This window comes from Dunckerocampus dactyliophorus, chromosome 4 (assembly GCF_027744805.1).
Source record: "Dunckerocampus dactyliophorus isolate RoL2022-P2 chromosome 4, RoL_Ddac_1.1, whole genome shotgun sequence".
Lineage (NCBI taxonomy): Eukaryota > Metazoa > Chordata > Actinopteri > Syngnathiformes > Syngnathidae > Dunckerocampus > Dunckerocampus dactyliophorus.
In genome coordinates, this window is record NC_072822.1 from 2,366,182 (window position 1) to 2,390,280 (window position 24,099).

The 24,099-nt window shown below is 42.7% G+C and overlaps 4 protein-coding genes across 7 annotated transcripts; 3 read left to right on the plus strand and 1 right to left on the minus strand.

The window, feature by feature from the left end:
* Window positions 1-23: 23 nt before the first annotated feature.
* malt1 (MALT paracaspase 1) lies at window positions 24-11,360 on the plus strand. 3 transcript variants are annotated; one of them, XM_054772348.1, is made up of 17 exons: window positions 24-872; window positions 1,229-1,395; window positions 1,467-1,588; window positions 2,079-2,226; window positions 2,376-2,545; window positions 2,614-2,710; window positions 2,805-2,852; window positions 6,292-6,315; window positions 6,394-6,438; window positions 6,588-6,791; window positions 7,654-7,831; window positions 7,895-7,966; window positions 8,023-8,150; window positions 8,220-8,360; window positions 8,883-9,040; window positions 9,137-9,262; window positions 10,956-11,360. In XM_054772348.1, exons 1-17 carry the CDS (start codon window positions 724-726, stop codon window positions 11,358-11,360), a joined length of 2,382 nt encoding a protein of 793 aa, XP_054628323.1. In that variant the 5' UTR covers window positions 24-723. The 3 variants fall into 3 exon arrangements, with proteins under 3 accessions (XP_054628323.1, XP_054628324.1, XP_054628325.1); XM_054772349.1 differs by lacking the exon at window positions 2,805-2,852; XM_054772350.1 differs by lacking the exons at window positions 2,805-2,852; window positions 6,292-6,315.
* Window positions 11,361-12,650: 1,290 nt separating this feature from the next.
* On the plus strand, window positions 12,651-16,917 carry emb (embigin). Of its 2 annotated transcripts, XM_054772370.1 has the most exons (9): window positions 12,651-12,796; window positions 13,361-13,438; window positions 13,505-13,688; window positions 14,289-14,371; window positions 14,490-14,626; window positions 14,698-14,844; window positions 14,927-15,044; window positions 15,151-15,205; window positions 15,274-16,916. In XM_054772370.1, exons 1-9 carry the CDS (start codon window positions 12,730-12,732, stop codon window positions 15,332-15,334), a joined length of 930 nt encoding a protein of 309 aa, XP_054628345.1. In that variant the 5' UTR covers window positions 12,651-12,729; the 3' UTR covers window positions 15,335-16,916. The 2 variants fall into 2 exon arrangements, with proteins under 2 accessions (XP_054628345.1, XP_054628346.1); XM_054772371.1 differs by lacking the exons at window positions 13,361-13,438; window positions 13,505-13,688; window positions 14,289-14,371 and having other exon boundaries at window positions 12,653-12,796; window positions 15,274-16,917.
* Window positions 16,918-16,963: 46 nt separating this feature from the next.
* On the minus strand, window positions 16,964-18,738 carry mrps30 (mitochondrial ribosomal protein S30). Its single transcript, XM_054772369.1, has 5 exons — window positions 18,087-18,738; window positions 17,861-18,006; window positions 17,646-17,751; window positions 17,384-17,560; window positions 16,964-17,307 (listed from the first exon to the last, which is right to left on the minus strand). The coding sequence occupies exons 1-5, from the start codon at window positions 18,685-18,687 to the stop codon at window positions 17,051-17,053; spliced, it is 1,287 nt and encodes a 428-aa protein (XP_054628344.1). The 5' UTR covers window positions 18,688-18,738; the 3' UTR covers window positions 16,964-17,050.
* A 381-nt stretch (window positions 18,739-19,119) lies between these two features.
* Window positions 19,120-23,625, plus strand: LOC129179302 (metalloproteinase inhibitor 2-like). Its single transcript, XM_054772376.1, has 6 exons — window positions 19,120-19,176; window positions 19,285-19,357; window positions 20,318-20,394; window positions 20,464-20,566; window positions 21,126-21,250; window positions 21,321-23,625. The coding sequence occupies exons 2-6, from the start codon at window positions 19,339-19,341 to the stop codon at window positions 21,486-21,488; spliced, it is 492 nt and encodes a 163-aa protein (XP_054628351.1). The 5' UTR covers window positions 19,120-19,176; window positions 19,285-19,338; the 3' UTR covers window positions 21,489-23,625.
* Window positions 23,626-24,099: the final 474 nt, after the last annotated feature.

Genomic DNA, 24,099 nt, shown 5'->3' on the forward strand with positions numbered 1-24,099 from the left:
ACACACTGTGTGGTGTTCTTAGGGTCTATTCGTTTGTGAGAAATTTGAGCTATTTTGACTTAATTTCGCTGTTGAGATGAATCTTTGTATTTTTGTAGCTGCTCAGTGAGGTTGAAATACATCCATTTAAATAATAAAAATCGGGTATTATGTGTTTTTGCACGACACATAATTTGATGAAAAATTCATTTAAGACGACAAAAAAAATCTGAGAAGCCATTTGGGAGCCGAAAGAGCCGGCTCTTTTTGGTGAGCCGAACCAAAATAACCGTCCCTAAAAAGAGCGTGAATTTCCATCACTCTTCAGGAGGGAGAAACAAGCTGTTTCTGGGCGGGTCGATCCAAATATTGATACTACTGATCTCAACGGCAGAATCGGTATCAGCTCGATACTACAGTGATGAAATCGATGTTTTGTTAGTTGTTGTCTGTGTTTCATTTTATACAATGATGTGTGTAATGTTTTTTGTTGTGTTGGTGATACAACCACATTAGGATTAAATCCGCACTAAGATTTGCAGTATCTCCCACCACTAAAACAAGCCTGTTCTCGCCCCACTCGCTCTAGTGCGCAGGCTCAAAGCGCAACAGTGGGCGTGGCCGCGTCACTGTTGACTGACTTCTTCCCGGAAGTGAGCTCTTCGAAGTTCTTTGGTAAAACACTTTTCGGCCTACAAACTTTTCGGACGCGTCCATGAGCGAGTTTTGCCTTTCCCTTCCGTCATGTCGGAGTCTTTGGAGCCCTGCGGCAGGCTCAGCTCGCTAAAGGAGCAGGTGGAGAAGAAGCTGTGCGAGGTGTTGGACCGAGCCGGTACCAAAGGATGGCGAAGACTTGGCGAGATAGTCGGCAGTGACAGACGCTTCAAAGTCAGGTAAAAAAAACAAACGTTTGTTTTCTGGCACTAACAATGTGTTGGCATTTTGTGTATTGTTTCAAATAAGTTTTGATTGACATTGTTTGTTATTATTTAATAGGTTAATTAGTTGACTAACCTGCTCGATCTGCATTGTTTTTTAATCACCCTGCTTAACCATATAATATATAAACACTGTAGTATCAACCTCAGACCATTATTTTTGCTGACAAGGGAAACCATACAAACACAGAAATGATCCAAAAACAAAACACGGGAAAATAAAAGTGCCTTTGACCTGGTCGGCTACAGCAGATTTGCATTTTAACTCATTCATTTTCAAATGTCTTCCGCCTTACCCGCTCCCCTTCCAGCCCGGACGACTTGGAGATGTGCTCGCTCAAGGTCCTGCATCCTGACGGCAGCCCGAGCCGCACGCTGCTGAGGCTGATGGGAGAGCGAGGCTGCACCCGGGGTCACCTCATGGACTACCTCCAGACGCTGGGCAATGCTGAGGCCCTCCAGTGCCTCAAAGCACCAGGTAGAGACCAAAGTCAAAGCTGAGTTGAAATATGCAAATATATACGATGGCAACATGTTCGGTACATTCAGCTTTGCAGGTGCTGATCCAGCCGCAGTCGGTGGCGCTGGTGTGCGGTCACAATGTGCGGCTCAGCTGCCATGCTGTGGGCCAGTTACCGGTGCAGTACCAGTGGTTCAAGTCCAGAGAAGAGGTGAGCAGCCCACACTGAAAGTAAGATCTACAGATGAGGATAATGTATGGTTGGTATACGAGTATATACACTCAACACTGAAATACTGAAATAGTTCATCAGCTCATCAAAAGTTTAAGACCATAGCTAAAAAAAAAAAAAAAAAAAAAAAAACTTCCTAAAATTGAAATAAAATTTTCAAAAAAAGGACTGTCATGAGTAGCTGCGCCTTTCTGTTAATCACTTCAAAACATGCTTGATGCCCGTGTTTCCAGCAGACTAGTGGGAATGGGCATCCATTGTCTGGAACTGATGTACATTATTGTAACCTTCCTCCATCCCCCTTTGTTCTCAGTTGGATTTAGATGAGGGGAACACTCAGGATGGTCCAAAAGAGTGACGTTACTCCTCTAGAAGAATTACAACATGTGCTGTGACACATTTGGGAAACAGGGCCGCAGGGCAGAGACAGGATGTGTGTTCTGATATCAACACATTGCTTCGATCCCAGGTGCCAAATGGCTCCACTCCTGACTTGGTGATCGCTCAGGTCGACGTGAAGGATGCTGGCTTTTACGTCTGCAGGGTCAACTGCGGCGACTCTTTTGAGTTCAGTCAGTGGGCTCAAGTGGACGTTCTCGATGCGTCCACGCCATGCGGTAAGCTGATGATGCAACAGAAAGTGTCACATGATGCTGCATGTACCCTAGGGGTGCCCCAGGTGCACATCCTTTCATTTTTAGTGGAAAAAGTTTGAAGACCCGTGCTGTACTCCTGTGTGAGTGTCGCCAATGTGTTGTCACCTCAGGCCAGTCGTCAGAGGGTCGTCTAAAGGTGGCCGTCCAGCCTCAGTCACAGCGGCTTCATGCTGGCCAAACGCTGCGGCTCGAGTGCGGCGCCGTGGGACGCCCCATCCCTTGCTATCGGTGGCACCGAAACGGAGCGCCCGTTGCCAACGCCACCAGGAGGAAACTCACTGTAGGGAGAAGAACTTCTCAGGAAATCGCAATGGTGATTTGCAGCGCTCCCATGTTTTTGTTCTTCAGATCCCTCACGTGACGCAGGATCACCAGGGCAGGTATTGCTGCGAGATTAGCGGCGGCGGCGAGAGAACGTGGAGCAACGAGGTCGAGATTGTGATCGGTACGTCCATTTGCAGCAGCCATCACAGTCCAGTAATACACTTGAATCCATGTGTCATGACATCTGAGTGGTTGTTTGTGTTTTTGGCTGAAAGCTCCAAAGATGTTGGTCCAGATTTCAGGAGCAATGGAATGCTCTGAAGGTAGACTCATACAGGGAGATTGGGGCCATTATTAGACAACTGCATGCACATTAATCACCTGTCAATGGGTCCACATGGTCATGGAAACACTAACCAGCACTCGCAAGGGTTTAACATGCATGGAATGAATGAGGCTGACTTTGAATGCGTCATCAAGGAAGGAAGAGGCTGCCGTCACCAACATGACACCCAAAATCTTTTCTTTTTTTTTTTTACCTTCTGTAAAAAAAAAATCCCAAACATACCGGCCTTCATTAGTTATACCATCTGTTCAGAGCCGGATCATAAATTCTGAGGTATTCTATTAACAATACAGTAGATCCTCGCTTTTCATGGGAGTTACATTCCACGCCTAACAGCGAATGTTAAAAATTCACGAGTACAGTCGTCCCTCGCTACATCACAGTTCGAACATTGTGCCCTCACTCTATCACGGTTTTTCCAAATTTAATTATTAAATTATAAGTTTCATGGCCTATTATTAGCAAAAATATGTATGCATATTTAAGCAAATTAAATAATAAATAAATAAAAGTGAATGTAAGCATTTTCAAGCATAAAAATGGCTAAATGAAATAACTAAATGAACTAAAATACAAATACAAGGCAAGAGAATCATTCTAATTGTGAATGCAGTATTCTACATTGACCACTAGGTGTCAGTAATTGTTCAGTGAGACAAGCACCAGACGTGATTGCCAGAACCGCCATTTATTGCAGGTTTAATGATCTCACAGTAACAATAACAACATTATAATCATAATAAGAACACGGGCCACAGAACTAGTCAACTCTGAACCTCCAACGTCACTTCATGTCCTCCACACATCTGTCCACCCATCACTAAGATCCACTAGGGAACACATTTACTGTGACACACACCAGCAAGAGTTTTGTTTACGTCTTAAATGGCTTATTTACTCCTATTATGTCTACTATATTGGATAATATGAGTGTAAAGCCACAAATACGATACATTGATGAGACAATTGCCACCGCAGGAAGTACGCTGTCCAGAAAAAATGGTAACGTGTGAGTCTGTTATCTTATTAATGGCTAATATGTCTTATTTTCTCTGGTTATATCTACTATATTTGGTAATACAAATGTAAAGATGACTATAGGGGAGTTATGTCATGTCTAGAGGGCTCTAATAATGTTTTTAGAAGATTGTAAACAGGTTTTTTTATGCCTTAACTATGAAAATATTCAATTTATTAAAATTGAATCCTACTTGGCGGGAGTTTACTTATTTTATTACAGTCTGGTCTGGAACCATTTAACCGAGATAAACGGTGGACGACTGAAATTGATACGCCCATAAAAATGTCTATTTTAAAAACATGGCTCGCTCTTCCACCTCCAAACCTTCCTGCTACTTTGATGTTGTTCTCCGACTTTAGATCATTTGCAATAAAAGTTACTGTTGGAATCATTAAACTAGATTGAGCTACAGAACCCTCCCCTTCGCTTTTCAATTGCCAATGTTCACTCGAGACAAAAGCTACCAAGCTGAATGCTTAATGCACAGTCCAGGTTTGAGCCTTAAATATGCCTCACACACTTATTAAACGCAGTTCAAGCATAAAATGTACAGGCACTCACCACTAACTCATGATAAAGTAAGGTGATGGATGAACAGATGGAATCGGAGTCACGGTGTAGCAAGTCACAGCACACAACTATGGTACGTTCAAGGACCGCCAAAGTGAGAAACCTTAATGATTGACGAAAAAACATTATCAGTGGAGCATGAAGACATACTGCGATTGGCTGGCGACCAGTCCAGGGTGTACCCCGCTTCTCACCCAATGACAGCTGGGATGGGCGCCAGCAGAACCGCCACCATAGTGAGGACAAGCAGTACAGCGTTCCCTCGCAATATCGCAGTTTGATAATTGCTCCCTCACTGCATTCAGAAGTTGACTAATTAATGAGTCAAATTACTGTATATTGAAATACAAGTGATTTGTAATATTCTGGTCACCAGGCGGCACGAATGACACAAAACATTACCTTACATCTCATTACCTTAACACTGCATGAAGTCAGTCATGACATGCTCGACATGATAGAAAAAAAAAGGTTCTCCTCCCATTCCATGTGGAAGTGGTAAGTTTTTGACTTCTATGAAAATATTCCATTTATTAACACTGAATCCAAAATTGCGGAAATTCATTTATCGTGGTCGGGTCTGGAACCAATCAAGCGCTGTAAACGAGGGACGACTGTATAGAAAATGGATGGATGGCATAAGATACATACTTTATTTATCTCCAAGAGAAATTCACGTATCCAGTACCTCAGCAAAACTGTCCTAATAAACGGAATCATTTCAAAATAAAACAAACAAAGCAAAATAGAAAATAGGAGAGTTAAGAAAAATAAGAAAATAGAACAAGAAAAAAAATCAATACGTAACCGACCGCTTCAATTTCAATAATACATAATAAATAATAATAATACATAATAAGTCCAGTCCTGTGTGTGGTTTTACTGCTCCTCCTCTGCTGTGTTGAAAAGTCACATGGCGTGGGGGAGGAATGATCTGCTCATTCAATCAGTGGAGCAGGGCAGTGATAGTAATCTGCCAGTAAAACTGCTCTCCTGTCGGGAGATGATGCTGTGCATTGGATCATGCTGGTTGTCCATGATGGAAAGGAGCCTCCTCAGTGTCCTTTGCTCTGCCACAGATGCCAGGCTGTCCAGCTCTGTGCCAATAACAGCCTGCCTTCCTCACCAGTTTGTCCAGGCGTGTGGCGTCCTTCTTCATGTAGAAACGTGTACAATTTGTGGCCTTTTTAACAGTGATAGATGTATGCTGTAATCGTCACCTGTATTATCGCGTACAGTCAAGGAAAAAAACGATTAAACCACCCATCTTTCTTCAGTTTCTTGTTCATTTTAACGCCTGGCACAACTAAAGGTCATTTTTTGGCAGCACAGTGCCATAGCTATTGATGTAAGAACATAAGTGATTTTGGTTATTATCAAGAAAACCTTGGAAATGGCTCTTAAGTTAACCTTTTTAAGAGTTGTTTTTGGTGTCATTGTTATGTTTGTCCACACAAATGCATGCCAGCTCATTAAAATGAACAAGAAACTGAAGAAACGAGGGTGATTTTTAAAATTTTATTAATTTTTTTAACCAAGAATCCACAAATGTGTTTGAGTTCTGAATGCTGAATGGCGAGTGTGCGGGGATCCACTGTATGCTTATGCTTCTCATTGGCTTGTAGAACCACACCGAGGAGAACATGCTGTTTGAAATATGTTGACCCTTTCGTGTGGTGAATGGCGGGCCTTTTCCTTTCCGTGAACATTTTGACAGTGGATTTGATGGCGTGTGCGTTTGACTAGAATGACGTCTGAAAGCGCAAAAATAAGGTCACGCTGTGTCATTTCCGGCAGTAATGTTTTGTTGTTTTCTTATTTGTAGATGACGTTTACGCTATTGGAGGAGGTATTCATCACACACTAATATGTCATTCACATATTTGTTGATGATCTTATGCGGTGCTCGTTTTTTTTTTGGCTTTAGGTTCCACTGATTTCCTCCTGAATAGCATTCCTGAGCAACTTTATGGTAAGTGTCTTTACGTCATATCTCATATGACTTCATAGATTTTTCTCCCGCTCAAGAGATATAATTTAGAAATGACTTGTGCATAGTAACGGGAGTTTCCTTGACCCTTTCCTCGTGTCGTCTGCCTTAACCTGTTGTTCCTTTCTCAGCGACAGACAAAGTGGCCCTGCTTATTGGCAACCTGACCTACCAGAACCACCTCCAGCTCAAAGCTCCCATGGTGGACGTGTACGACCTCACCAACGTGCTGCGGCAGCTCAACTTCAAGGTGGTCTCCCTGCTGGACCTCACAGAGTCAGAGATGCGGAATGCCGTGGACGAGTTCCTGCTGCTGCTCCACAGAGGGGTCTACGGTGGGTGAAAGACTGATTCCCTTCAGATACTTCTTAGTCCCGTCTATTTTTCTTTGGGTATCTGAAAAACATTTGTGTTTTTGCCTTTTATCTGTATATGAAGCACATGCAGCCTTTCCTTCTCCAGGAAAGGTTCTGATACTTTGTTGTAAAAGTATGATCACCTCCTGGTGAGCTTGGGTATACTGTATAATCCTCAATTTTGGCAGTCACATTCATGCATTCATTCAGCAGAGCATAAAAATATCTTTCATTTGACTTGTTTGTAAATCTAGCTCTAGCGGGCACTGCTGTTTATTTGAATGAAGTTTAAACAAACAAACAAAAAAAACCCGCTGGCTTTTTCTCTGTGCAAGGACGGCAATGACAAGCTCAGGCACACCTGACCTCTTCAGGATGCAGCGCCTTCTGTATGACATTTGTGTATTTTGTCTGATTAGCAAAAATATGATGTCACACTTGCATAAAGACATTACACTGGATGTAGAAAGCCACGGTGTTGCGTAAATGTTTGTGCAACATTATATTGTTGGTGACGTGATCCCAGCCAGTGTGTATGCAGACAGTGGGCGGGGCTTGTGCACTAAGCCGAGGAGCTCATGGTGGCCTCACCTTAGGTGTTTTCCCCTGCTTTTGATTAGGAAATGTGCAAACTCAGTGATTGTTGCTTAAGAAAATGTTAAAAACGGTCGGAATCATACAGAAAACACATAAGACAGTTCAATTCACAAATATTATTTATTTTATGTTATTTGTTTTTTAAAAATTATTTTTCATCATTTCCTCCCCAGACCGCACGTCACTGGTCTCCGTGCTGGAGTGTAGCAGGATGTGACAGACGTCTTTGTCTTTGTCTTCTTAGGGCTGCTGTACTACGCAGGGCATGGATACGAGAACTACGGCAACAGTTTCATGGTGCCTGTGGACGCTCCCAATCCGTACCGCTCGGCCAACTGCTTGTGCGTCCAGAGCATCCTCAAGCTGATGCAGGAGAAGGAAACGGGTCTCAACGTCTTTCTGCTGGACATGTGCAGGAAGAGGTGAGTCCTTCTCTTCTAAACGCAGACAGCACAGGAATCATCTTCGGATATTCGTTTCACTAGGAATATCCATGACGAGAGCACTCCCAGCATCGTCCTGAGGGTCACGGCCAACATCGTCTTCGGATACGCCACGTGAGTGCTAAAAGTGCTTTTTATTCCCACGCAAGGTTAAAAATTTGTCTCTGAAGGTGTCAAGACGCCGAGGCTTTTGAGCTGAGTTCCAGCGGCTTCACCAATGGTGTGTTTGTCAAGTTCCTGAAGAAGCGATTGCTGGATGACGAGAAGATCACCGTGGTGCTGGACAGGGTTGCAGAAGGTGAGCAGACACAAGGAGAAATGAACTGGTGATTAGGTGCGTGTAGAGTGATAACTGTGTTCTGTGCAGACATGGGCCAGTTTGACGCCACCAAGGGGAAGCAGGCGCTGGAGATCCGCAGCAGTCTGTCTGAGCGAAGGGCCCTGAATGACCCGGTGCAGCCTGGCACGGCTGATCAAGTCCACAGTCGCCAATGGGCCAAAGCTCATGGTAACTATGATAGAAATTGGAGTTGTGAACAATAAACCGCTGCTTTGATGGGTGAGAGATGGGGTTAGCCTCCTGGATCAATAGGAATCGGCCATAAATCCCTCGATTAATTGATTCTAGAGACATGTACCAGGCATCGCAAGACTAGCAACCGGTTGACAGCCCGTCCCTTAAACATTGAGAGAGCCTGGGCTCCCAGCGAAAGGATTGTCATGCGTGCTCCATCGCTTACCATGACTGACGACGATACTGGATTTAATAGCATTAGCAGCGTGCTAGCTAGTCACCGGGAACGATTTTCAACACATCAGCAAAATGTACGTACATCTTACCGCTGAGTTAGTTGATCCATAATCGGAAAAATAAAGATGAAAGTTTGAGTCTGTAGTTTGAGATGTCTGTTCACCATTGCCAACTGTTACCAACTTTCAGTAAGAAAAGTAACTATTGGTCCTCCTGGACGTCGCTAGAGATGTCATCTAATTTGCATATCATTTGCATACGATGTAAAATGTACTGCAGAGCTTCCAGAGACTATGATTCTGGACTTTGAGTGCGGCGCTCAGATCAAATTGGGCTTCGCGGCGGAGTTTTCAAACGTGCTGGTCATCTACACGCACATCATCAAGAAGCCCGCAGAGCTCTCCTCGTGCCAGGGTCACGTTACCGACTTCCCGCAGGTCAGTTGTCACAGTCTGGTCCTTAAAAGAAAAAAAAAAAAAGCTGCTTTGTGATGCCGTGTGTGTGTGTGACCGTGACCGTGACCTTCCTGTCAGGAGTTGGATGTGGATCCCAAAGAGATGAACAGGGATACTCCAGAGGAGACGGGCATCTACCTTCTGTCCAGCAGCCTCCCACAGCACTGCCTCTACACCAGACTCAGCTCACTGCAGAAACTTAGGGTAACACTCAGCGCCTTCAAATCTACTAATATTTATTACTCTACTATAATGCTGGTGGATAGTCACAGCATAATAGCGGTATCACCATATAACGTGCATATATACCCCCTAGTGGCTGCGAGGGGGATGACATTACAGCAATATGACTTTAGTTTTCTGCTTTTTTTGGCAGAAAAAGAGTTTTAAAGCAGATTTAAATTGAATTTATTGATTAATGGCAGTACTGTGACAAAAATGAGTAGAAGAACAACAGCATTTGTGTGATTCTCAACATTGTGCAATTTTTGTAAATTCTCTTTATGTAAAAGTATAGAAACAGTATAGAAAGTATAGAAGAGAGTTTGATAAAAAGATGCTGTCTCCCGGTGTTGTACATTTAAAAAATATATAATTTGTACATCAAATGTTTTTAAATAAGTCTTGATACTGGGCCTGTCACGATAATCGATAAATCGCTTAATCGAACGATTTAAAAAAAACACAAAAAAAACAGGTCGATAATTATGCCGCCCACATAAATTGACATGTGCATGTATGCGTGTCTGCCCGTTTATCTGTGACACACAGGCTGGATGTACAAGAGGGTTCACTCTGTATCTGTAAGTGCGCATTGGTTCGATGGTGGAATGAACGGAGAGAGTGGGCTCTCGTCTCATTCAGCGCCTTTGTGGAGGCGGGGCTACTAGCTACTGGCTACTCTATGCTCGCTACTACCTATGGCATATGCCTATGGCAACTACCCTAGCCGCAGTTAGCTCCGTCAGCCAGCGTACGCTAACATGAAGGACAGCACAAAAGCAAATGCCACAGCCACAGTGTGGGAGTATTTCCGTTTTAAACGGAATGAACACAGTGAGCGCATGAACACAGATGACCGACACGGGACAGTTTTCTCAAATGGGGGGAAAAAAACCCACTGATGGAGGTGCTCCAGAAGCGGAGCCTTCGTCCCGGCAGTCAACGCTTACTGAGGCGTTGGGTGAGCAAATATAAACAAAACAGTTCAAAATGGTGCTCGACAACAGAGTAGACCGTGTTGCTGGCTAAGTTGCAAAAACTACATACAGGCAACTTCTGTGTCAAGCTAATGTCTTACACAAGTACACTGTACTATACTTGAGTACCATCTAGTGGTTCAAATGTGAATGACACCTCTCATGACTACAATGAATGGAAATAATAGGCTAAAAAACGTTGCGATAATATCGAATATCGACAATAATTTTGCACAATTATCGACCAGCAAAATTTGCTATCATGACAGGCCTACTTGATAGAAAAAATGTTTTGTTTGTTAACCATTTTTAAAAATGTATTTCTGTTTTTGTATAAAAGTCCAATAACTTTACAGTATAATTTGCATTCTTTTCAACATTTAAAGAACAAGACTTTCATATGAATTATTTCATTTTTAAATATATTTTATTTCAAATATTTTTACATCATTGACACATGTTTAGGTATATATGTATTATATTTTAGGAGTTTTTTTTGGAATTTGACATCAAAATAAAATGTCCAGTGAAAAGCATGCATCTGTAAATTCTTTTTTAAAGTTATTATTTTTGTCTTGTTTTGCACGGAAAACCGGGGGGAAAAAAGGGACATACGTGCTTTTATTTGGACAGAGAGTTTAAGGAAATACAGTTGCACGTAAATGAAAAATAAACTCTCCAAAATAACTCTCCACCAGGAGGAGCTGGTGTTCACCGTGTGCCTCAGGGGCACCTATGCCGCCATGGATGACGACGACGCTGTCTGCTGGACAAAAAAAGTCAACATTGGAAAGCCGCTGATCGCCCGCCTGGACCTGCATGAAGCCATGCGGCGAATCAGCTGCCTGCAGACATGCACAATGCCCCACAGCCCCGGTCAGAGCCCGGCCCCCCAGAACTGCCTACACCCTCCAGGCCAGGACCAGAGCCTCCTGTCCCCCCAGCGTCACCACCTCAACGTGGGAGCGGCAGCGGCAGATGGCGATGTGGAGCACGGCCACAACGAGGTGGCGTGCAGCTCAAGCATCCCCATCGAGGCCAGCGACGACATGGACGAGCTGCAGACGGCGTTCATCAACAGCCTGCAGCTCCAGCAGCAGTGAGACGTCCCCAACCATCTGGAAGGTGACTTTGTCTCAAGACTTTTCAGTCATTTAAAAAAAAAAGCAGTTGGTTGAAAGAAAATTCTCAGCCTGTATAGGCATAGGCGGGTTCTAATTAACAGAGGTTGAACATCTCTGTCTCCTCCATACACGGATGCCGGACTGCAGGTGACCGATAGAACTCAAAGTGCATCCAAAAAAGTGAAGACGGAATTGCAGTCAAACTACCAAAAAAAAGAATAATTGTGCAATTATTGCTGTAGAAGTGCAAAAAGAAAAGTAAAAAAATGACTTCATATTTTTATATCAGCTAGTTCCACACAATTATGTTCTGTTAAACATAGCTCTTATAGTACAAAACATAAAATAAGGAAAATTAAGAAATGATTGCTGCAGGAGGTGAGAAAAATTCATTTAAAAACAAAAAAAAATAAAACAATGACTTCATATTTTTTTCATAGCGTCTAGTTCCACACAGTTATATTCTGTTAAACATAATTATTATAGTTATATTATAAAAACTAATATAAAAATATGAATTTTTATATTATTTTTTAATGCATACAGCAGGCAGTGTTTCATTTAAGGTGTATGCTATTATTTTTTTATTGTACTGTATCATAGCGTCAGTACAGGGACGGCAAGCATTTTGAAAAAAAAAGTTTTAACATATTTAAATCCTTTTAAAAAAAAAACAAAAAACAACCAAATATTCTGCTAAATTTGTCATCTGTCATTAGTGTAAAACAAAGATATGCTTTGTGGGCTTTTAGCTCAGAATAAATGTTTGTGAGTGGCACATTTGCCTTTAAAAAGTGGCTATGTTTGTATGTAGGAGCCACTTTTTATTTAATAACTGTTCATGAAGGGAGGCACTTGTCCACTGTAAAGTGCTCAGGGGAGGAATTTTTTTGTCTTTCATGAAGCTGTTGAATGGGTCCACTTGCGTGGAAAGCGTGCATTAAATGAAGAACGCACATTAAACCTGACATCATTATAGCTGATCACAGCTACGCTCTCCAATGACTGCAGCTGTCTCCTCCCGTCATGACAGGGATTTGGCATCCTGCAGGAGAAGCGCTTTAATAATATATACTGTAACACCAGTAGTCTGGATAAAAATAGCACAGAGAAAAAGTGTTAGAAGCCTTTCAGAATAGACAACGTACACTCTTTTAGTCTGGATAATAGATGAATAATGGCTGGAGCCTGCGGGCCAGATGCTGACATCACTGCGTCTTCGCCACTACTGATGAGGCCGAGAGGGTGGAGGGATGATGCAGCAGCCGTGTGAAGACAGTAGGGGCTGGAGAGGAAGGAGAAAGCTGCTCCCCTCTTGCAGGAAGACACTCTGAATATCATCGTCATCATGCCGGCCTCTTGGATGCATCTGTGCTTTGGCATCCTCCTGCTCCTCTGCAGACACATCAATGCAAGTAAATAATGTCTGTTTGTGATGTGTGTAGTTATCCTTGGAAAGATGCAGCCTTGCAAGAAAAAAAAATATTTCCCTGTTTTTTTTTTATATATTTTTACTGTATTAAATATGGAGTATTTAATTAAAAATTATATTATGTAAGGTAATTCATCACATAGTGTCCTTGCCAACTAAATACAGGTGCTACTTTTACTTAAGGTCAAAACCTTTTTTAGCCTCATAAGTCGCCGTAGTCGAAGGGGGGCATGGAAGGGGGTCGGTTACTAGCCAAGTAAGCTAATATTCCTTTTTCGAACTCGGTGACACCATTGCAACAAACACATTGGAATGATAACCTTTGTTTCAAATTGCCATGTATCGTAAAATACCACTTCTAGTTAAACGAAATGAGTGCTCATGAGTGACAAGTTGCCCGAGGAAGGGCAACTACGTGACACACCAGCTGGAGTGGTGCATTGTGGGTAATGTAGTAATCATTTGTGACTGACTGATACGGGCCAGATTTGACATAAAAAGTGTATCATATTTTGTTTGGTAATTAAATATTTTTGTTTTTAACCAGAGACTGGGTGGCACACACACACTCCAGTGGAGCCTGTCGGTCAGCCCCCAGAAAATGCGCGGAGTGTCGTTTTAAAAGGTAAACGTTCTGCACATATCTCGACGAGGCAAAACGCCATTTTGTGATTATTTGTGTGCCATTTAGGTAAAAGTCACACCGATCAAGTGGAAGTGTTGCACCCCATTAACTTGACGCTCCAATGTACCTGGACCGGAAACCCCAACAAATTAGACAACATAACGGGATACTGGAGCAAAGATGGGCAGGTTATTGACAACAGTCACACAACATTGCGGCTGGAGAACCAACAGTACAATCTCCAAAGAATGTAAGTCATTATTAAAGTGTATCCAATAACTGAAGAACATTTTATTTATTTAATATTTGAACTGTTTTGAGCCTCAAAGGCCACCGTAGTCAGGCGGGAATTTGAATATAATAGCCAAGTTATTAGCTACTAGCTTGCTAACAAGCGACACAATTTAGCGAACAAATCGATTTCATTCATTTTTAATTTATTTCTAATCTCAAAAATGTACCACTACTTTGTGTCATAAAACTACAACTTTGACGTGATTCAAACGCGTTCGCGATGCTTGCGTGATGAAATTGATATTTGTGTTGTTCATATTGTTGACATTGTATTCATTTTCATATATTGTAGTGCTGTTTACGAAGCTCAGGGCAGGTGGGCTTAGACGGCAAAAAGCCAAAGGATTTGAATGAGCGCCAGTAGTAGTTTTTGCTTTTGTTTACTTACTACTGACTTTATTTTTATTATGTTTTAAAAGGGAATAATATTGTTTGTTGATATTGTGACACAGTGTTGTAGTTGTATTTTTACATCTATTTTTCACTTTTGGTTTTCCCAGTGAGGGGTCGCCACACTGAGGAACTAATGATGTTTATTGTGCGTTTCCGTCCCAAGGTTCGACATTAAAGATGAAGAACGCCTTGGAAGATACTCGTGCATGTTTGGATATTATGCAAAGATTGATTTTGTTTTGGCAGGTAGACACAACACATAATTTGATCATGTCTTAGCAATAATAATAATAATAACAATTATTATTATTATTATTATTATTATTATTATTATTATTATTATTAAGCTAATGCTTGCTTCCAGTGCCACAGATCAGTGACGTGCGAGACAAACCCATCGTCAGCTACGTGGGGGATTCTGTGGTGATTATGTGCAAGATGGACGATGCCAAGCCAAAGCCTAAAACCTGGTTCTGGTTTAAAGACAACGGCACTGAAAAGGTAAGTGGAGATGAAAGCTTTTCATTGGACGGCAGCAAATGTTTAATTCATTCTATTTTGTCATGTTTCAGGTGGCAGAGACTCCAAAGTACGACATCAAAAACGACGGCAGGGTGACCAAGCTGCTGGTGCACAATCTGACCCACGCAGACTCGGGTTTGTTTCACTGCAGCGCCGTCTATGCCATCGGCACAGCCGTGAGCCACGTGCAGCTGAAGGTCAGCTGCGACAGCAGCAGACTGTTGTTGCTGTTCTGGAACAACCGTCGCACGTCTCGTGAACAGATGCTGTGCTTTAAAGGTGATCACCATTTATGAGCCGCTGAAGCCCTTCGTGGCCATCGTGGTGGAGGTGCTCGTCCTGGTCGCCGCCATTCTGCTGTTTGAGAGGAGTCAGGCCAAGAAGCGCAAGGCAGCAGGTTGATAAACGCCAAAATAAATTCCCTTTTAAATGGAAAAATATAGTTTACCTAATTGCTTATCAAAGATGGGACATGACGGGTGATAAAATTGTCTGTGTCGCAGCCTCAGGGAACGACACAGCCGACGGTGAGCATGGCACTGCCGCCACCGCCACCACGTGAGTACCCAGAATTCATCGCATTGCGGATGCTAAGCGCGCACATGTTGACTTTGTGTGGATTTTAGGCCGCAGGGAGAAGCCAATGGAGTGGAGGAGACGTCCTCCGCCAGACAACGCAAAGTGTGAAAGCACAGGCAGGTTGTGGAACAAAACACACAAAGCAATAGTTTATCCAACCATTTTGTCAATATAATCTATTAGCACTGAAAGACAAACGGCAATAACCATGTTGCGTCTTAATGGGTTGACTTTAGAGTGAACCTTGCGTCTTCCCACTTCCTGTTGAGGTGCTACAAATGCGACACGCTTTGTGCACATCATTACGACATCGCACTTGTTTGCTGATTTTTGGCTGCTAAACAATGCCAGTCAAAGGTTTTGCTGTTATATCAGTAACGCACAAAGTTGTTAACACTGCCTTACTATCTTAAAGAAACACAGTAGATGATTTGTGCAGTATTAGCTATTGGTTGTTGGATGTCATGAGATAGTAGATGATTTGTGCAGTATTAGCTATTAGTTGTTGGATGTCATGTGGACTAAAAAGGTGTCTATATAATCATTTATGCACTACTGTAATTTCATATGTGCACGTCTTCCTTCATGCCATATTTAATATGTCGTCGAGCTGGTGAAAACACGTGCAAGTTATTTTCTTTCACATTATTCAAGATTCAAGAGAGTTTTATTGTCATGTGCATAGTAAAACAGCAGTTATACCATGCAATGGTATTGCAATGGCATGCAATTAAAAAACAACAACATAAAAACACCTTGGTAATGTTTACTTGAGAAAGTGAGGAGACAATGGGCAGGGAGAGTCGGACAGTAACTCCAAAAAAATATGAAACTTGAGAATTTAGACATTGATTCACTGCCACGTAAATATTTGGAATCTGCTGAATAGACGAAACGGTGCCACCTGCTGGATATAATAGAGTACTGCGTCACTTGCAAAAATAAACTCCGGAAAAATATGTAAAAATTAGCTGAATTTTCTCATTCTTATGTGCACAAAGCATCTTAAAAATATATATATATATACAGTGTTCTCTCGTTTGTCACGGGGGATAGGTTCCCAAAATAGCCCGCAATAAGTGAAATCCGTGAAGTAGCCAACTTTGTTTACAATGATTCTATATGTTTTAAGGCTGTAAAATCCCTCACCATACATTTTGTACACTTTTCTCAGACAGGCAATAACATTTTCTCACATTTCTCTCTTGCTTAAACACTCAAAGTTCAAATTTCGTTTGAATTTTAATGATTGACCTACCAGGTTGGACACAAGAAATTGGCTCACGTGTATTTCACTACTCTAACCGTGCCGCTTTGTCTTGGCGCTGTTCCACTGTACTGTAGCGTTTTTGTATTGTTGTTAAAACATATTGCTCCTGTCGTCGTATTGTCCTCCTCGTCCTCCATGAACCAAAGATTCATTTCTTCATACAATGGCGCCCTACTGCCGCAATGTCTACCAGCATGTCCACAAGTCCAACTTTTGGTGCAACAAGAAAATGGCAAACATACAAAGACTGCAGGCTGTTGGCGAGCATGACACAACAGGAGACATGGCAGGGGGTCGCAAAGGAGATTGGCTATAGACCGTTGTCAATCAGGATGCGGAAGACAATGGTGAACCGGTATGGAACACTCCATATGTGTGATAAAATAATAAAATGCATATACTTTTTGTATTGTCATCATTCATGTCTAAAAAACAAACAACAAAAAAAGACATAACATGTTAGCATGGAAACCACTTTTATTTCTTCATAAATACAACTTGATTTCTGCAACATTTTGTACAAATTCCTGCATTGCGTCTTGCCGGAACATCTTCTACTGCTGGAGGAAGAAGCGCACCAGCAGCTTGACGGTGTCGTCGTTCAGACCCACCACCCGCTCATCCTCCACACCCTCGTAGAGACGCATGCTCTCCGTGCCCCACAAGAGGTTCTTCCTGGGGTTGTCCACGTCCGTCTGTGCTGACAGAGCCAGCGTGTTGAGCTGGTAGCAGAAGAAGGAGAAGAACTTGCCGTCTGTGATCACCGCCTGCGACACGAAGGGTCGGCTCACGTCCTCGTAGTTCCAGAAACCTGGGAGGAGTCAAACGAAACAAGCTCGGACTTAGCCTTAACATACTGTATACCGCTTTAAAACCAAAACCCGAACCTTGATAGGATGCCTGAGCTGCAGTCCAGGCAAAGAGGCTTGCGAGAGCATTGGCTCTCAGGAAGACCTCCACCTGATCTGACTGCTGCCTTCGGGCCATGCGGTCTCTGTGGTAGCGGTCTGGCACCAGGTGGAACTGAGTGTGGCCGTAACACGCCGGGTCAGGAAGCTTTGAACCTGGTGATTCCACACAGAAGGCGGATTTGATGACACTGGAAGATGTGTCAAATTCATGTACGGAGGAAGAGGTCATGTAGTCCACCTGTGAAGATGTGATTGGTGTACTGTCGCTTGAACAGAGGCATCAGGTTGGGAGCGTAGGGAACGTCTGGGACATCGGCGCTGTAGGAATCCTCCATTGGGACCATCTGGAGTCATCACAAGAGGAAAAAGTCAAGGTTCAAGGCTCCAGCACTAGAGACGATGGATGGAACCAGAAGCCTCCAACATAGTCAAACACCTAAAGCCCATTTTTACCTGAGGCAGCTGTTCTGTTATCCTAATCTGGCAAAGCGGATGGTCGTCAATTTGGAACCTGGTGGGCTCCAGACTTCCTCTCCTGTGGCCCTTTGGGATGATCCTCTCTCCTCTCTGCCAGTAAAAGCCCACCTGAGGATTTCGATCTAAAACACAACAACAAAAATACTTGTGTGTACGAGCTAGTTGCGTTGACACACACACCAGGATGTTAGAAAAGTCATACCTAGGCTACACATGAGGAGCTGCGGGTTGTATATGGCGAGACTGTGGGTGAGGGCAGTGATCAATGTCCTCAGAAAAGGCCCTTCGGTGAGTTCCTGTTTTCGGTACAAGAACACCTTGCGCTTCTTCACGTGCCAGTGCTCTTGTAAAATCACGCGGGTTACCAAAGAGCGGATTTCTTCAAACGCCTCATCCCCGATGCCGAGGACTTGTCTTGGCGCAGACTGCGAGCCCTCCTCCCCAACAACGAGCGGCCGCTGCGAGTTTAGCTCGTCAGGCAAGCCGGGGATGTAGGCGGTCTTCGTGAAGTGCTGGTACCATCTGTCCGCGTTGCGAGCGAACGTCTGCGGGTAAACGACGAATTTCTTCCGCTGGATGCGAGTGATGAGCCGGAGCTTCTCCTCCACCGGGGAGGATTTTATGCGCGCTACCTGTTCTTGGACTTGACGTTGCTGGGCCGATTTGCTCTTGGCCGTGAGAGAGGGCTTGATGGGCGGATAAACAGCCTCCTTCACAGCCGCCTCAGTGTGGACGAGCTTGTGGTTCTTAGGTAGAAGCAGGTTGTGGGGAAAACGAAAGGACAGCGGTGTGCGCGCCGCCATATTGGTTTTACTTGTTCTCCTGTTCAACTGCCGCAGTGTAACACAGCGGTGACCAACACAGCGCCCCCTAGCACATGAAATACATTTACAGATACATAATAACAGAATACATGTAAAATGTAATATAAAATAGTACAGTAATTCAATTCAATTGTTGTGTACTCATGTATAAAACAAAGAAAAGCGTAAATTAGTAAATGCAGATCACTGCGTCAGCATGAACGCAATCATCCAATTATGCAAATGAAGTAGATTGTGGGAGGAGCCTGCAGCAATAAAAGGCTGCTGCTCCCCTCTAGAAAGTACACCAGTATTCCCTTCTGGCAAATCGGCTCTTGTTAACGACAGTTTCACGCATAATGATTTGGACGGTGAAGAGTTGCGTGCTTCCCCTGGTGCTGCTGAGCACGTGGTGGCTGCAAGAAGGAGCAGAAGCCTGCAGGTGTGCCGCTGTTCATCTGCAGACGGCGTATTGCCAGGCAGACGTCGGTAAGTTCAACGAACGTCTTACTTGGGGTTTTGTCCCTTACTTCTGCGCGTTATTGTGTAACTTGGTTTTCATGTACCTAAATATTTAATGTGAGTGCCTTCGTGCAGCTTTTTGGAATCAGCCACGTTGTCAAGAGGGAAGGATGGGGGCAAGTGGAGTTAATGACGTTAATGACGCTGGGTACGTTGGACATCAATTTCCTGTCTTCTTATTTTGGAATTACAGGTCTTTTAAGTAGACATATTCACAGCTAGTAAGGTGACTTGCCAACGTTGCGGCGCGCAGGTGTTGCAAATGACAGTAACGAAAGCTGTCATTTCTGGTCAAATACGTGTCCATTTTGTGCCAGTGCCACAGTGGCTACCAAAATACTGCTTGTTTTAATTTTTATACATAATTTTAAGCGGTATTTAGCATGAAGTACAGCTCCACCTAGACTTGTTTTGTTGCTAATGACATGAGGCAATTTCCGGTGAACTTGGTGGTGCCAAATTGTTAAATGTTAATTATTAAAGCAATGTGAGATGCTGAATCTTTTAATAGCGATGGAAAGGAAGATGAAGGCAGTTTACATTCGCAGACGTCATTTCCGGTCACATAGCCAAAATGGCTACCAAGGTGCTGCAAACAGCTCCTATTTTTTTTAGAGGCATTTTTCGCTAGTTGAGTTGGAAAAATGTAGACTTTGGTACCAAAATTGCTGTTGTAAGATTAAAAAGTGCAACACAGATTTCGACCTCAAACTAGAGCGTTTTAAGGAGGGAGTGGGGGTGTTGAATTAGGAAAACCTGTTAATCCAGGTGATTCTATTCCGACAGGTGTTGCTAAGGAGTTGTTTTGGCTCTGATGTCCAAACGTCTGCATTAACGTAACAATGTAGGTTACACTAAAGCAGCTGTGTTACAATGATCTGCTGTTAGCTTTTACTGTAGCTGTTTTTAGCGAATGTTTAGGTTAGCTGGGCAGTGTAGGAATTATAAATCCCATTTCATGTACGGCACGTTTTTGACAGCAAAATGATTGGACTTCAGAACTTAAGTTTGCTTAAAAGGTAAACGCCATCCCCACACCCGGCTGCACCTTTTTGTATTGTGCATTAAAAAGCATTCTTCTGTGTTAACTACAAATTTGTCTTTCTAGTCATCAAAGTAAAGGTTGGAAAGAAGACTAACGGTGACTTTGGCAAACCCACCAAGTATGACCTCAAACTGATTAAGGTTATTGAAAGTGATTTGTAGTATTGGATTGCATGCATACACATTTTTAATTTTGGTTGTTTTTTTCAGATGTTCAAGGGCCCTAAAAAAAACATTGATGCCGTCTACACGCCATCTTCCCCTGCAGCATGTGGAAAGACTCTGACCACGGGTGTAGATTATCTTATCACAGGTAAAAGCATCCCTTTTTTTTATGCTGAGATTTAGATCTTCCTCCAATGGGAAGTCGTTCCAAAAAAGAACTGAAGTGCTTGGACTTCAGTGTCCGTAATACTATGAACACTTACATTTGCAGCCCCACAATTGTTGGCTAAAATTTTGCCTTGATGCTGGACTTTGGGCCTGACTGGCAACAGTTTAGTCAAACCAAGACTGAGCAAGGTCATGTCTCGGACAGCGTGGGTCTTCAAGAAGTGCTTTTGTGCACTTTGTTGCCATATTGTGTACAATCACGGACAAAAGTGAATGTGACAGGACACAAATGCTAGCATAAATCTGAGCTACAGTGCTAACAGTCATGCTTGGTTAGCCTATGAAGCTGAAGGAAAAACGCTGCTCAAACTTGGCTAGCTGATGCTGGCAGAGCTCCAGGCTTTAAGATGTGTAGCAAAGCCTGCTTGGTCCAAAGCTATTCTCTGAAGTGGCTGCATCATGTCCATGAATGATTTGACTTTAGGTGCATATACGGGTTTTAAAGTCAGCCTTGACATTTTCATTTTTCACCATTGCAGGCAAACTGGCGTCTGACGGGTCACTGCACATCACGCTGTGTGACTTCATTGCGCCCTGGAAGAGCCTGTGCAAGACCCAGAAGAACAACTTGGTACAGGGTTATAAAATGGGCTGCAATTGCAAGGTAACGACCCCCGTGGCTCATCAATAGGAATGACCAAGACTTGTTAAATCCCTCTTTACTTGATCCTCAGATCACTCGCTGCACCTCCCTCCCGTGCAAGATCAGCAGCCGAGCGGAGTGCTCGTGGACTGACTTTGTGATGAAGTCGGACAATAGACAGCAGGCAAAACATTTTGCTTGTATCAAGAGACGTGATGGCTCTTGCACCTGGTACAGTGGGGGTGCCAGCCGCTTTTAAAGCCTTAACTGTCATACAACATGTCCTACAAATAAATCCTTTAAGAAAGCATGCCGTGTCTCCTCCCCCCGCCCCCTTGCTGTTTTGAAATTGATTGGGACATTAGACTAGCGTTACAATGGTGTTGGCTAGTAATGCTACCTGCAAGACTGGTGTTACTACAATGCTGGATGTTTCACGATGCCTCGTGTCAGTGCTGCGAAATGATTAAAGCCCCTGAGGAAGACTTTCTAGCACGTAATGCAACTCAAATGGTTAATGATTGCGGCCTCGTACCTTTTTTTTTTTCCCCACTGAGGGTCAGAATGTGTCCTTGGTACTTGATAATGGATGTGTGACAAAATGTCTGGTGGGTTTAAGTAGCTTTGATTAGTGATTGGAGCAAACAGGTGGCGTGCAGCAGTGTAAAGGAAAATGCTACTGGTGAATGAACACACAATTACAGCTTCCTGGCACAAGCAAGTGTGTGCCGTTCATGTCTTCCGTGTATGTAAACGTGCACACTCACCTGTGACCATGAGCTCACACCAATTTATAACCCGTCGCCTACAATAACTTGCGGGTAGTTGGTTGCCAAATAAAGGGCGTCCATGTTTTTTTACCAAACTTGCCCCGTGTGCTAGTCAGTCCCCTGAAGGTATGTACTGTACTTTAACTCGGCCATTGGGCTGAATGCCGTGAAGCCAGTGTTTTTGTAGAAAGCATTGAGCTGGGAGGAAATTTCAAGTCTGACTTGGGGTCAAACTTTAGGCTTTAGTGGCACCACTTGTGTATTCACCCTTTTATGTGCGGCAGCTCAGGTAGCGTTAGCAGTGTGACTGCGGGATCCAATCAGTGTAACTACTTGTTTTAGTCTTGTATGAATGAGCCCTAAAAGTATTTGATTTCCAAGACCGCCAACTTGTCAAGACAATGGACGACTGGAATGAAACCAGAGGTGGGAATTCCAATTCCATGTTTCTCACTGTTATAACTAAAAAAAAAAAAAAAAAAATCACTGACCTTGTCAAAGTTTCAAGCAAAAACAGATTGTAATGGAAACAAAAGGGTCATCGATGAGCTTGGAGAACCGTTAACATTTTAGGAACTTATCATTTCAGACTGGAACATTTCCTAACAAAATGAAAATGGCTCAAGTGGTTCAGATATCAAAAATGGAGGTAAACATCAATTTACAAATTACAGACCAGTTTCCTTATCACCCCAATTTTCTAAAATTATGGTGACACTAACAGGTTAACATTTCAACTGATCAAAACCACGGAGGAAATTGCTACGGACCACAAAGTGTGCAGTTGCAGTATTTATGGATCTTACAAAAGCCTTTGATACAATTAATCCCAATATTTTAACGAAATTAGAAAGGTTTGGAATCAGAGGATTAGTCTTGAATTGGGTTAAAATTTACTTAGCAAACAGGAATCAATTTGTAAAGCTAGGAGAAAACACATCTGCAAGTTTAAATATCACGTGTGGAGTGCCGCAGGGGTCAATATTGGGACCAAAACTGTTCAATTTGTATATCGACATTTGTAAAGTGACAAAGGACTTAAAGTTGGTGGTATTTGCGGATGATAGCGCTGCCTATCTGTCTGGGGAAAACCAGTAATTCAAAATGTCAAGGATGAAATGGTCATTTTAAATGGTTTGGTAGAAACAGATTATCCTTGAACTTAAGTAAAACTAAAATGCTATTTGGAAATAGGATACGTACGATCAAATACAAATACCTGTAGACGGGGTGGATATTGAAAGAGTGAAAGAAAAATTCTGGGGGTCATAATAGACGAAAAACTGAGTTCGAAATCTCAAAACTATACAAAAGGTGGCGAGAAATACTTCAGTATTGAATAAAGCAAAATTAGTTACGCTGTAGTGCTCTTAGAGCTGATTCATTTGAGAAACTTGCATGAAGAGATTTGACCTAATTTGTCTTTGTTCTTGTATTTTATAATAAAACGTATTTTTGTAGCTGTTCATTGAGATTTAAAGAAATGCATTTAAATATTTGATTTTGGTTTTTTTACATTGGTAATTCATTTTACATAATACACATTTTGCTAATCTAAAACAAAATCTGAGGAGCCACTCAGGAGCTGAAAGAGTCGGTTCTTTTTAGTGAGCCGAGCCAAAAGAACCGGCTGTTTTTCCATCGCTACTGAGCGTGCAGGAACCTTTCAGAGTGTGATTACATTCGTGTTACGTCAATGTTCACGGAACACGTTTTTCCGTATGTTAATTACGCTGTGCTGTGATTTATTGTTGCTATGGGCAACCGCCTGACGACTACATTCAATCATGTCTATTCACATTACAACGTTTACAACGGTTACAACGTTTGACTACTGTTTTTTTTTTAAACCACACATGACTACAACTTATTGCATATATGCCATAACCAGGCATGCGGTAGTTTAAGGATTTAAGTCAGCAGCTTCGCAACATGACTTACAGTAATTCTCTAAAGAGCCTGCCTACCACCTTTCTTGTCAGCAAAAGCATCCTTTTAAATGTTATTTTTTTTTCAATATTGTATCATTACTTTTTTATTAATTTTTTGGCGCCAGTGTTGGCTGCTGGTCTTCGAAACCGCCTTATATTGCCAAGATTA

Coding starts and splice junctions, on each gene's coding strand:
- malt1 (XM_054772348.1), top strand. CDS start 724: ATGTCGGAGTCTTTGGAGCCCTGCGGCAGGCTCAGCTCGCTAAAGGAG. Junction 2,227..2,375: donor CGATGCGTCCACGCCATGCG/GTAAGCTGATGA, acceptor TTGTCACCTCAG/GCCAGTCGTCAGAGGGTCGT. Junction 8,361..8,882: donor CCAATGGGCCAAAGCTCATG/GTAACTATGATA, acceptor AATGTACTGCAG/AGCTTCCAGAGACTATGATT.
- emb (XM_054772370.1), top strand. CDS start 12,730: ATGCCGGCCTCTTGGATGCATCTGTGCTTTGGCATCCTCCTGCTCCTC. Junction 12,797..13,360: donor CTGCAGACACATCAATGCAA/GTAAATAATGTC, acceptor GTTTTTAACCAG/AGACTGGGTGGCACACACAC. Junction 13,689..14,288: donor CAGTACAATCTCCAAAGAAT/GTAAGTCATTAT, acceptor TTCCGTCCCAAG/GTTCGACATTAAAGATGAAG.
- mrps30 (XM_054772369.1), bottom strand. CDS start 18,687: ATGGCGGCGCGCACACCGCTGTCCTTTCGTTTTCCCCACAACCTGCTT. Junction 17,561..17,645: donor CACCAATCACATCTTCACAG/GTGGACTACATG, acceptor TGGAATCACCAG/GTTCAAAGCTTCCTGACCCG. Junction 17,308..17,383: donor AGCTCAGGCATCCTATCAAG/GTTCGGGTTTTG, acceptor GACTCCTCCCAG/GTTTCTGGAACTACGAGGAC.
- LOC129179302 (XM_054772376.1), top strand. Junction 20,395..20,463: donor ATGACCTCAAACTGATTAAG/GTTATTGAAAGT, acceptor TGTTTTTTTCAG/ATGTTCAAGGGCCCTAAAAA. Junction 20,567..21,125: donor TGTAGATTATCTTATCACAG/GTAAAAGCATCC, acceptor TCACCATTGCAG/GCAAACTGGCGTCTGACGGG.